Source organism: Labrus bergylta, chromosome 12, assembly GCF_963930695.1.
Source record: "Labrus bergylta chromosome 12, fLabBer1.1, whole genome shotgun sequence".
Classification (NCBI taxonomy): domain Eukaryota; kingdom Metazoa; phylum Chordata; class Actinopteri; order Labriformes; family Labridae; genus Labrus; species Labrus bergylta.
In genome coordinates this window covers 21,109,487-21,122,303 of record NC_089206.1, presented here as the reverse complement: position 1 = coordinate 21,122,303, position 12,817 = coordinate 21,109,487, and the positions used below count along the sequence as shown (strand labels likewise).

The 12,817-nt window shown below is 42.6% G+C and overlaps 2 protein-coding genes across 4 annotated transcripts; both read right to left on the bottom strand.

Annotated features, from left to right (window-relative positions):
* Positions 1-273: 273 nt before the first annotated feature.
* Positions 274-8,118, bottom strand: igf3 (insulin-like growth factor 3). 2 transcript variants are annotated; one of them, XM_020630381.3, is made up of 4 exons: positions 7,367-8,118; positions 6,268-6,412; positions 3,563-3,777; positions 274-2,291 (listed from the first exon to the last, which is right to left on the bottom strand). In XM_020630381.3, exons 1-4 carry the CDS (start codon positions 7,400-7,402, stop codon positions 2,076-2,078), a joined length of 612 nt encoding a protein of 203 aa, XP_020486037.2. In that variant the 5' UTR covers positions 7,403-8,118; the 3' UTR covers positions 274-2,075. The 2 variants fall into 2 exon arrangements, with proteins under 2 accessions (XP_020486037.2, XP_020486036.2); XM_020630380.3 differs by lacking the exon at positions 7,367-8,118 and having other exon boundaries at positions 6,268-7,353.
* Positions 8,119-8,270: 152 nt separating this feature from the next.
* si:dkeyp-110g5.4 (uncharacterized protein LOC561637 homolog) lies at positions 8,271-12,590 on the bottom strand. 2 transcript variants are annotated; one of them, XM_020630377.3, is made up of 4 exons: positions 12,475-12,590; positions 11,205-11,840; positions 9,886-10,020; positions 8,271-8,902 (listed from the first exon to the last, which is right to left on the bottom strand). In XM_020630377.3, exons 2-4 carry the CDS (start codon positions 11,823-11,825, stop codon positions 8,429-8,431), a joined length of 1,230 nt encoding a protein of 409 aa, XP_020486033.1. In that variant the 5' UTR covers positions 11,826-11,840; positions 12,475-12,590; the 3' UTR covers positions 8,271-8,428. The 2 variants fall into 2 exon arrangements, with proteins under 2 accessions (XP_020486033.1, XP_029132539.1); XM_029276706.2 differs by having other exon boundaries at positions 8,271-8,899.
* Between the last annotated feature and the right edge of the window lie 227 nt (positions 12,591-12,817).

Genomic DNA, 12,817 nt, shown 5'->3' with positions numbered 1-12,817 from the left:
GCTGATTAAGCAGAGGAGTAGTTCTCATTATCGGGGCTCAGCGCAGATCTGAGACGGCCTTCAGGACTCTACGAGCGGCCTCTGAAGGACAACTGCTTTTATGCCAGAGTAAAGTGAGTCAGCTGTTTATGATGACACTGAAGCCACAATAAAAGATGTGTTCAATATTGATGCGAGCTTCTGGAATTTAAAACAAACACACAGTTGAGAGAAGAAGAAGAAAGAAGAAGAAGAGCTGCAGAAACTGAAAATCCAGCGATTACAAAATGAACGTCACAAACAGTTATGAAGTTTAAATATTTATTAAAGTCATATTTTCTCAAAGAGTGAAATAAATAGCGAATGCATTCAAAGTGTTTTATGAAAAATACGTCAGAAACAAAATATAAAATAAGAAACATCACACTTCAGATAAAAAACACTGAAAGTGGAGCAGGCGTCTCAACAATCAGACGGCACAAACTCATGAAGATCTTTCTCCACAAACGCACGCTGTCCAGCTACAGGAGGTTAAAAAGTGCTCAAAAACATGTCTCAAGAAATGCAGAATAAAGTGTTTTTAAACGTCACAGGCTTCACATTTACGTAAATTATAAATACAACAACAAAAACAACAACAGGTTAGAAAACATCTTCAGCAAACAAAGTTCACATCACAGGACGTCAGGATGCGAACATTTACAAAACAAACTGTACTGCATGAATCAGTCCTTACAGGAAGTACGCTGACGGAGCTGGTCGCTTTATGTTCTACTTTGTTCTTTTTAAGATATGTTTCAAATAAATAAATACGATGCAAAAAAGTGAATTTAGCAGCTAAACATCCAGGCACTGGAAGGAGGAGATGGAGGAGACCCAAAAAGGAGCTAAAAGAAAAAGTGAACAGAGGAGCTACACGACATTTAAAGGAATGTTAATGTTCTTAAATAAATGCAAAGAAACCGTTTCATCACAACAACCTTAAAGGGTTAAAACATGTTACAAAAAAATACACAGTTAGTTCTTTAAATACATCAGAAACAAAAGAAACCACCCTGCAGTAAGTTACGTTCAGATTATCATGAAAGTCAGTTTGAGACTTGACGATACCGGGTTCTGTTCCACGAAGGAGAAAACGAGACGTGATGTCACACAGAAGAATATTAAACGCCTGCATGATGTGGTCACCGTTAGGGAGAACAAACGTCTCATGAACAAAACTACCCGAGGGACTGATACCATTAGCTACGTGTTTTATTAGCACGCTAACCTGCAGAGGGGGCGTGTTATCACGCTGCACCTGCTGCTGTCACCTTGCGTCACTTCCTGCAGGACTCAAGGAATCAAGGACTCAAGGACTCAAGGACTTATGGAATGCCTACAAACAGCAGCAAGGGAACGCAGACAAGCCTACACTGACACTAAAAGTGTAACATTCATGCTTCTGCAAAGACCATAGCTTGGAAACCTTGTGGTCATCTTCTTTTCTCTGCAGGTCGTGTTAACCGCCCTGCACCATGGACGACACCATGTCTTTGTTGTCATGTGGACACTTGAGTAAAGGACGCATCGTAGCTGCTGATGAACGCAGCTCGTGCTGACTGTATGAGCGTGTTTAATGCAGGAGAGTAGGTGGAGTCACTTTGTGCTAGTTTTAGTTAATAGATTTTTTGGATTGTAGCGAGATGTGCTGCAGGATTGAAGAGACTTTTTGTGTTCCCACAAAAGCATCAGCAGCAAGAGTCCGGCCTGTTTTTCCACATCAGCACTGGGATAGAAAACATTGTGATATTCTAGGTTGTTCATTATTTAACAGTCTTTATGGAACATCGTTAGAGAGTCGTATCGTACAAGTGTTGCTACTTAAAGTCAGATAACAGAACGCCTCAGTGAGAGATTACACTGAGAACCAAAGAGCGAGTAATCCAGAGGCGGGGATCAGACCTCCAATATGGACGCTTTTTGTTTCCTTCCAAATGTGTTTGTGATGCCGACTTTAGAGGAGAGTTTCTCTGAGTTTGTATTTCGGCTGTAAGCGTCTCGTCTTTTGAGACCTGCTGCGATAAGTCCAGTCCTTACAAAGATCCAGTTTGAAGTCAGGATCCAGATCTGGTCGGTCTTTCAAGAGGACTCCTGGAGGGTGAAGAAGACACGCTGGTCGTGCTCGTCCTCCTGCGTGACGATGAAGCTTTGCTTTTCCCTCTGGAAGAAGTCTTTGTTTTCTTTCTGTACGCGTCTCTTTTGGGGCTGTTGGGAGCCCCGAGGTGCTCCACAAGTCTCTTCTGATAAAGCGTTTGGAACAGCTGCTGTGCCTGCGAGACAAAGAGGATAAAGAGAAGATTCAAGGACAGGGAGTTTGGCTGGAGCAGGTAGCCTTGGCCCTTAGTGAGGGCTCGGATTTATCCCAGATCTCGACTTTATTATGGGTTTACTTCAGGTTAGAAGTCACAACTCTCACAATTTATTGTTTTAATATGTTCTGCCGGAAAATATCTTTGCATTTAAAACAGCACTCAGTCTTTAAATGCATAAATTAAAAAATTTCAAATCAGATTTCAGCTCTTTATGCTAGCTGGAATGGAAACTCTTGTGAGGAACTTTTGGTTCATGTAGACTTTGGCGCCCCTTGTGGACAACGCAGTACATTTCATCTCTTTCCCGACCCTGTCCTATACATGTGTAAGTCCTTATTTTACCCAAACATCTTGCCCTTCTTCTTAAATTATGTGATTACATCTCTCCAGTGTTTTGAATTTGAACTGCAGTACCCATTTTAAACTCTAGGTGTCAGAGTTACATACTGCTCCTTTAAGATTGCAGAAGAAGAAGAACTGAGTTGATGTCTATTTATTAGTGAGTTGTCAGGACTACTTTGTGCGTCAACAAACTGAAGCTAGAAGCTAACTGAAAGAAGATGTTGAAGAAGTTCACAGCTGACGTAGATAAAACCAAAAACAGCAACAAATTTGGAAGTAACCAGGTCCAAGAAGTCTTTAGCCTCCAAGTAGAGGCTAACCACCGTCTAACAAAGACAGTGTTATTGTTAAGATAGCAACATGGCCGCCTGAAGCCTAAGGTCAGCCTGTTGCTTATCTTTTGCTCCCTGAACGCGGCATGCTTTTAAAAACCGGCAGAGTGTCCGCCTTTGGTTAAAGTTAAGTAAGCAAACTGAAACATCCTGAAAAACCTTCTTTGCTGCTTTAAAAACCAATAAAGACTTGAGATCAGACTCAAGTGTTGGGCTACATTTTAACATTGGAGGGTCACTCTTTATTGACATGCGGTCTTGTGGCCACTTTCAGATCTGGTCTCTCTTTGTGTGGACATTTACTGATGCATGTCAGGTTTGGTCTGTTTCAATTGGTTCTGCCTCCTCCCTGGATCTTCTGCACACATCCACTGATTCTAAAGCTGACAGAAACGCTACAGCCCACAAACCCCGGCCTGTAGTGTATACATCTGTTATTAATACAAAACTTCTCATCCCACTCAACTTGCCCCCACGTTTCAGAGATGCATTTGACAGCCCTGACTCCTCTAAAGGTTAAAAGACCGAGCGGTGTTGATGAGGTCGGGGTCTTACCGTGTCCGGCTCTGTGGTTGTTTGAGGAGCTGCTGTCGTTGTTGTCGTTGTTGTTGTTGTTGTTGTGGATGGATACGCTGTGGTGTGCGGTGGGCTCTTTGGTTTGGCGCAGTACAACTCCAGGTGCTGAAGTTCACAGCCTGAAGGTCCACAGCACTTGTCGGCGATCCCCTTTCCCCGGGGCCGAGCGCCGTAACCGGACCACGTCCCCTTGCCTGCAGAGAGGGAAACGTCAATTCAATTCAATTCAAAAAAACTTTATTTGTCCCTGGGGGGGCAATTCAAAGGCACACAGAGCAGTACATTAACAACAGTGGAAGTAGACGAGACATTTTAAACCTAAATATAAAGTGTCAATTTAAATACAACTTAAAGTTTAAACTTAACTTAAAATACAAAATATAAAAAGAGTAGATATAAGTGGACAGTGATCGGACTAACAGATGTAAACAGAACTATGTGCAGTAAACGAGAAATAAATCTATATATGTGCAGAGCTATGTGCAAGTAGGCAAATACTAAATGATAAGTTACAACATCAGATATCAGACTCTGTCTTTCTTTAGAGCTTGGTGAAGACACTCAAATGAAAACATGGAGGGTGAGACAGAAATATTAAAAATGTTTTACTTAATAATGCACAATGAATGTATGCACATTAAAGGGGACATCAAGTGTCTTCCCTCGACCTATTTGCAATTATCTGCTGTGTAAGTAGAGGTCGTCCACCAATCAAAATGTCAGGACTCCCTAAGTCCACACATCTAAGTATCCTTTGTGAAGCTTCTGAATCATGTTCCCCTGTTTTAAAGTTTTCACACCTGCACAAAAGCGAGGGGGGGTGCGGGTTACCGTGGATACTAAATTCATCCAAACACTGAAGTGATAATTTGTCATGAATATGAAGCTCTGCTGCGTTCTTATATGAGCAGCGTTTTTAAAACAAAGCTATCACACACCGAGGCGCTGTGTACAGGGAGTGCGCCGCCATGTTGGAGGATTAACAGCCCGGGCGCTCTGATAGCACACGGAGGAGTCGGCCTTGGTCAGAGCGGGGGGAAAAGTTACTGAGTGAAAGGGCTTTGTGGGTAAATCTCTAAGAGAAAGAAGGTGAGACGGCTGCACCTGTCTTCCTGTAGGATGTTACAGATTTGTGTTTAAAGCTGAACCGCGGTGATCAAAATCGATTTTAAATGAGATTTTGTTGGAGTTAAAGGTTTTTTGGCTCCGCCCTGCAGTGCGGATGAATATTGTTGTGACTGGTCGGGATGTGTTTGTTGTTGGAGGGGTTGATAACTCGCTCTCAGTTACCGCCGTGTGTTCATGTGGACACCTTGACCGTGACCATATCTGAGATATCTGTGGCCCCTCCGCTGCAGAGTAAAGATTTCACCCTCAGGGTAGAATAACCTCGATAACATTCATTACAATCTGCTTTCTTTGTCATATTTAATAACATCTACATCGGAGAGAATATTATTAATCTGCGTTTCTGCTCAAACAAGATAGAAGTTCAGTATTTAGAGCTTGTGTTTTTAATTATTTCCTCTCTCGTTATGTAAGAAGCAGAGCCTGATAGATATCAGCCTGCATGATATGAGACAGACTCTAACACGTGCAACAGTCAGTATTAGATTGCCAATGAATGTTTATATTATACTTTATACTATATTTTCAGAGCGAGTTATCTGTATATAACTTTAAAATATACGTTTACAAAATTAAATAATTTTGGGATGAAGTTGGACGTGTAATGCAGGAGTTTTTATCATTTCAATTAGTTGTAGAACCTACGTTTTTTCTTCTAGGTATCTACCCAACATGACGTAATATGACCCGCAGAGAACGGGTCTTTGTAGACCTCTGCATATTGCATGCTAAAAGAACAATAGCATTAACATGGAGAAACAGTGGGAGGCTGAGTATTACACGATGGTTTAATGAAATGTCTCTGGAAAAGATAACATATACACTTAAAGACAAACAAGAATTACTTGACGATATCAGGGGCCTATATATTAATTTTCTTCGGCATAAAGATCTGTCACATATTTTGAGCTTGCCTGGTAAAGAGTTGGCAATGTCTGTAATTGTGGTCATTTTTGCAGAAACTGTTCTCGGGCAGAATATTTGTGATTGACAAATCATCTATGGCAATGTACTCCCTTTGGTTATTTTTATTTGATACTGACAGTAATAATTTTGCAACATTTTGTAATTAATTTTTATTTTATTTTGTATTATTATATTTTCCTTTTCCCCCCTTATTTTATAAATGTGTATATATGTGCATGTGTATATATATATTTTTTTTCCCTTACAATTTATTTAATTGTAATTGTGTGTCTTGGAAAAATGTTTAAAACTCAATAAACATATTGTTAAAAAAAATATACATTTACAATCACCTGCAGGGATAAATAAAGTACATCTGATGTCTGAGTGAAGCTTCAGTTTCTGCTTGTGTGCATGAAAATTCAAATCTCAGGGGCGTCATTGGCCTAGCGGTTAGTTTGCATGCCTCATGTACACTCAAGCCGAGGTTTGAATTCGACCTGTGGCACCTTTGCAGCCCATCATTCCCCACTCACACTCTCTCCCTGTTTTACAGACACTATCCACTGTCCTGTCGCTCCAACAGAGAAAAATCTCATAAGCAGCTTTTTAGGTCTCGTGTAAGCAAAATAAAAAAAAACTAGACTCACCCAAATAGATTCCCCGATCGCCGCACACGAATATGAGGTCACTGAGGAGGTCGGTTCCACAGCGGAGTCTGGCGGCCTCTGAGGAGAGCGGCCAGCCGGACAGACATATGGTGGAGTAGAACATGCACACCCGGACACACCACACCTGGAGAAGGAGAAGAAGAAGAGACTCTGTGAGGAAACAACAACAACAACAACAACAGTTCTGCCTGTCAGAGCTCAACATGAAGACATGAATAATAATGTGAGTCTGTGCAGCCACACCCCCTTTTCCCTACATGTGACCCCCACCACGGTGTCAGGACCCCCGCTTTGAAAATGATGAAAACATTAAAAACACTCCCAAAGATACATAAAAAAAACACAGCTCACAAACATGACAGTGATCAAGAAGTACAACTTCTAATTGAAGTTAGTCATGAGAATACAGAAGGAGGATTTCTGCTGATGTTCAAGCGGTTTGGGAAACAGTTTAGTGCAGTAAAGAACTAAAAAAATGATTTTAATGTTGATGTTTGTGTTTATTTTAATTTAAGTTGACACTGAATAAACATGAATTGTCCTCATTGTCCTGCAGACTTTCTTCAGCCTGTGTGATTATGACCTGCACAGTGTTTGACTCACAAGTGTCCGTAGTGGAGATTTAAGAGTGGATGCAAAACATGGTAATGTTAAAATTGTGTCTGCTATATTTGTGCATTGTCCTGTGAGGTGCATGCAGTTCTCTGCAGGGATGCATTTCTCAGCGTAACACCGGCTCTGGTTTTGGTTATAAACTGTCAGAAATCATGAGCACGGCAGTTCTGAAGCTGAACGTTCTTTTGACTGACAGTGTTTAAAATCTTAACTACCCTTCACTGTCAGAGCTCCGTCTTCTGTTAATTCTCTCCTTCAAAGTTTCCTCTAAAATGTTATGTCGTTAAATGTTACAGGAAAGTCCAGCGAGGACACAACGACCAGAAAATGTTCAGAAACAACATAATATTTGTAGCCTTCAGTAACAAGTTGTTGTTGTGTTGTTGTAACTAAACAGCTGCTGCAGAAACTTCCTCCTGATCCCACGTTCAGAGAAATGAAAAAGTGTGAATGGTGATCTTACCTTCAGAGTTTGTGGTCGGGCTGATGAGGAGTGCATCCTGTCTGTGTGGACGGACTCGAGGAGACCTGCAGACTTTTATTCATGCAGGACGACGGAGGAGGAGGAGGAGGGGGAGGGGGAGGAGGAGGAGGACCACAGCTTGACGTTTCCTCCCCTCTGCTCCTCAAACTGTTTCATCCCGAGCCGTTATCTGATGATTTCAAACACTGTCACAGCAGAGGGAACAAGTCCTGTTGTGTTCTCGCTGGAGATTTGTCACAATCACAAACATGATATTCTTTTCTGAAGGCTGGGACCGACTCAAACGCGTGCGTACCAGGTCACAAATAGCGCCTTCATAACACACCTGAAACTATGCAACAGCTACAGCACTGAATCCTCCTTCATGACGGTTTGAATCGTCACAATTAGCTTCATGTTCATCTTAGAGGGTTTTTATTTACACTGAGAGGAGACGCCTTCAGTATCTGTTTGTATTGTGTCATCACTCATAAACACACTGACTTTCTCACACGCTTCATTTGAACGTTTTAGGAATTCTTAAATGATCTGCGATCTGTATTCGTCTTTAAACTCGTGTTTTTTTAAGATCGTATTTTGGGGGCGTTTTGTCTTCATTTGAGAGACAAGACGGAGGAAAGAGTCAAAAAGAACAGAGAGGGAGAGAGTGAGGAACAACACGCGGGAAAGGGGTCAAAGGTCAGACCTGAACCCGGGCCAACCACCTGTAGGACAACAGCCCCCGCACACGGGGCGCCCGCACCAAGCACTACACCACCGACGCCCCAACTCAAGTCTTTTTTTTAATCCTTTTCCTTTATATCAATGTAACCTTGTGAAGACAAGTGCTGCATGAATGAAGTTTATTTTTTGTTTTCAAACAGGAAGTAAAAGACGCGGCGACTGAACTCAATAATTTCTTTATTGCAAATTTTTGCAGAAACTGAATTGAAGTGATCACCAAACAAAAACTTGGACCCCGGAGTCTAAACATTAATTTTGCAAAAATAAAAAAAAAGCAAAAATGTGCTGCTACACACGCCTTGATTTGTATTTTTTCTGTCACTTTGACGAGTTCAGGTTTTTCAGAGCGGCTTCACTCTGTAGGAGCCGCGCTTTAGCGATAGCGATCTCCTCCTCCTGAGCCAGCTCCTTAAAGTCACACTCCTGCAGCAGCAGAGGAGCGGAGGCACCCTGAGACTCTCTCCAGCTCAACCTCTGACTGCCCAGCTCTATTTCCACATCCGTGTTATTGTTCTGACTGGAGCTCTGAGCTCGGTCACTGCCCGGCTCCTGGGTCTCACTGTCAGAGGGGGTCTCCTGTTGAACCCGGTCTGCTGTGTCCGCTGCACGCTGCTTCTCGTCAGCTTCAGGGTTGTCTGGTCTGTGCGCTCCATCAGTGGACTGGGGGACTGAAGGTGCAGTCGGGGGTGAGGAACCTCCCCTTCTGCTGTGTGTCACATCCTTTCTGTGTTCACTGTGTGCTGCTTTACTGTTGATGAGATTCCGGTCAGTTGTGTTGCCGTTCAGCGGCTTCTGGAGGACACACAAAGCAGCTTCATCACAATGAGCTCGTTTATTTTACACCTAAATAACACCTGCTCTGTGAACTGATGTTTTAAAGTCTCAGGTTTGGCATCTTGGCCGTAACCTTTTTGTTGTTTCTGAGTTATATTTTGATCATATTTGGAGACAAGAGAAGAACCAAGTGCAATTAATATGTTAAACAACAATTTGCTATTTGTTATACAATTCACTTAGCAGATGCTTTTATCCAAAGCGATGTACATCAGAGATTAATCCATTCATACACTGCCATCGAAGCAGCGGGAGCAATGTGGACATTGGCAAATAAGGACACATTAAGACATCAGCTGGGGATCGAACCCTCAACCTTCTGGTTGAGAGGCGATGACTCTACCAACTGAGCTACAGCCGTTCTATTTGTTGCACACCTCCACTGTTCCATTCTGGTACAGGCTCTTGACTGATTTCATTGCGCTGTTTTATTTGGTTTTATATTTTGCTGTGTCGTCTGATTTTTTTGTTTTATGGTGATGTTGTCCTTGTGTTTCTTGTCTTCTGTGTGCTCCTGTTGCAATGCAAATTTCCCCGTGTGGGACAATAAAAAAATCTGAATCTGAAGATACACTTAGCTATTAACTATTTTCACACATGCACTCTTAAATTAAAAAAACTAGAGAATTTCAAGAGGACTGTCACTGATGTCCTGCTGGACGGGAGGGGTCTGCAGTGGTACGACATGGGCTTAAAAGATGAAGAACATTCACACACTGATGGCAGAGGATCAGTATGAACTCATTTATTCACAAGCCACCAACAAAGCAGCAGGACCAACTTGGGGTTTAGTGTCTTGTGACACATCAGACCTGTGGCTGCAGGAGCTGAGGATCAAACCCTCGACCTTCCAGTTGAGAGGCGGCAGACTACTTACTGAGCCACAGGCCGTATTAGTAAATCTCCCCAACAATCAACGTCTTAATTATTCTTTTAGTTACCTGCTCTGTGGTGGTGGTGGTGGTGGTGGTGGTGTTGGGTGTTTTGACAGGATTCCTTGGGAATTTCGACCTGGGGGTCAAAGTGATGCGCAGTCTCTTCTTAAGTGGTTTAAGAGAAGCCTGGGGGGCGGGGCGCTGCGGGGAGGATAAACAATTCACAATTAAATATTAGAGAGCATAAATAATCAAACAAATGTCTGCTGTACGGTTAAAAACATGAGAGATGTGCTCTTTGTGTGGGTGATGCCATTTTCAGAGAGTAAAACCAGGTGAGTCCCTCTAGCTCCCCCTAGGAGGTGGAAACATGAATTGCACTAAAACAATTAAAAAAGTTTCGCACAAAAGCGCCAAACATGTCTCATAGTTCCATCTCACAGCACCAACTTCATCATTCTGTTTGTTTACGCTTGGGACTTCTGCACGTGCAGAGCGCTCTGGGCTCTCATTGGTCAGGGTCACTGATGTGATGGGGAGACAAAAATCAAACAAGTGTGGGGATGTCGTGAGGCGTCCCTGATGTGGCGTGGATTGTCGTTCACTATGACACACCACACGCCGATGGGTCCTGAAACCAGACTCCTGCCGGATCGACTATAACCAGACTCCCGTTGACTGATTGCACAGCTCCCTATGTCAATACTGTTTATGCACATTTACATCTACCTCCAGCAAAGTATGTTGTATTTAATCTTCTCTTAATTAAGACTAGTAACTAGTGATGCTTAGTTAAATCCTGGTTGTATATATTCCCATTCTTAGTTTTGATATTTTTTGTGCTTATTTACTTTGTATTTAATATTATATTGTGTTTAAATTTGCTAATATTGTGTGTTGGATAACCTGCTGCTGTAACACCACATTTCCCAGTTAGGGATCAATAAAGTAATTCTATTCTATTCTATTCCTGAGCCTACTGAAGGTTCCCAGCAACAGCCAAAAGAAAATCGGAGATTCAGCTTTTGCTAATTACGCACCAAAGATATGGAACACATTACCATTAGATATCAGGGATGCTAGCTCACTAAATATTTTTAAAAGTAAGCTTAAAACGTACTTCTTCACTTTAGCAATTTGAACAGGCATCTATAGGGTTATGTTTCACTACTATTTTATGCCTTTTTAATGCAAATTTCAAATATTTAATGCCATTTTATTATGTGATCCTTTTGTCTGACCACGGCTTGAGGCTGCAAACTCTTGTCCGTTTCTGCTTTTACCTCCAGGGATGAAGCTACACTTAGAAAAGAACCTGCCATGTTCTTCTAAGTTTTGAACTCGTCTGTTGCTGTGATGCTCGTATATCTGATGAGTCCTCTTACCTTCTTCTGGATGTTAGAGGACGCGTCTGACGCTGAAGGAATGGCCGCTTTGGAAGCCAGCTGTGCTGAAGGAATGGCTGCTTTGGAAGCCGGCTGTGGTGAAAGAATGGCCGCTTTGGAAGCCGGCTGTGGATCTTTTGTCTCTCCTGGACACTTGCATCGACCGCGCTCCCTGATGGACAGGTAAACGCACCCCTGATAGATGATGACGGCCACTTGGTAGGTCTTTGGCGCTAAGCCTGGAGGCAAGGCGGGGGGGCGGGGGGTTAACGTGTCTCCATGTAAGGCTTCGTTCAACGCCTCGTGAGCCGCTTTGTTGGAGGAGACAAAAGACACTTTGAACGGTCCTGGCGAGCCCCGAAACTCTTTGGCTATCTTCGAGGACATACTTTCTAACTGAGGGTTCCCTTGGTTGGAGGTTCGCTTCAGGCCTTTTTGTCGGAGGACTGCAGGACAGATCCATACACCCACAGCGGAGTCCGTGAGCCTCCTGGAGCCGTCGGGGTCGGACCCAGAGAGGCCCATTTGCTTCAGCACTGAGTTTGGTAAACTACTGAGAGGGATGCTTTTCACCTCGGCATCTTCTGGGATGTAGATTTCATGTCTCACAAGGAGATCCATGTTCTGTGTATTTACCTGTGAACAGGGTTAGAGTCCGTCAGAGAGGAGGGAGACATTTTTTACGTATTTAAATTTTTCAATCATAATTCAAAAACCAAAAGACAAATATAAATGGTCATATTGCAGAGCGCCCCCCCCCCCCCCCGTGCTGTCACCTCATAGTTAAAACAGGAAATGACTTAATGTTTCTTTTTAAATGCATTGGATTTAAAGAGACACACACCAAAACGGAGCGTTCTGATAGAGCTGGTTTATACAGGGTCACAAACCTCCTCTGGTGCTTGATTCATGTTTTATTTTGACCAAAGCACAGCACAGATGTTTCATTTTGACCACAGGGGACTGTTTGAAAAGCTTGAAAAGGAAGAGAATAAGTCCTCTTTAACACTGGAGACAAATGTAGACACTGTGTGAGAACCAATGTGTCTTCAGGGTTCTGTTTTATTACTAAACCTGCTCTGAAAATGTCAAATAATTCAACATTTTAATGAGGTTAGCCGACACGTTCGGACAGACACTCGGCTCTGTCTGTTCGTCAGATGTTCGACTAAGAAGCTCGTAAATATCTTCACCATCAACCTGCCAACAAAAACTGAAGTTGTGAGTTTCTTTGTAACCATAAATATCGTACAAATAATTTGGTACATACCTTACACACGTCTGCTGAGCCTCAAACACAACAGCTGAAGTAATTCATCTGTAGTTGCATTTTCGTTTCCCAGCAAATCACAACTTCCGGTTTGGTCCGCGCGCTTCTTCTTCTTCTCCTGTTTAATCGGCGGTTGACAAACAACGAACTGGTGTATTACCGCCACCACGTGGTCAGGAGTGTGGATCCACTCACGATGTCTGAACCTCTCTCCAGCGTCTCAAATATTCTTTTTTTTACCTCTTGTTCTTTGTTTATTTTTGACCTCATGGAGATGATGCACTGAATTTATGTTTTAATTAACCACATGTTCTGTTTGCTTTTGTTCATATTTTACTTTGAA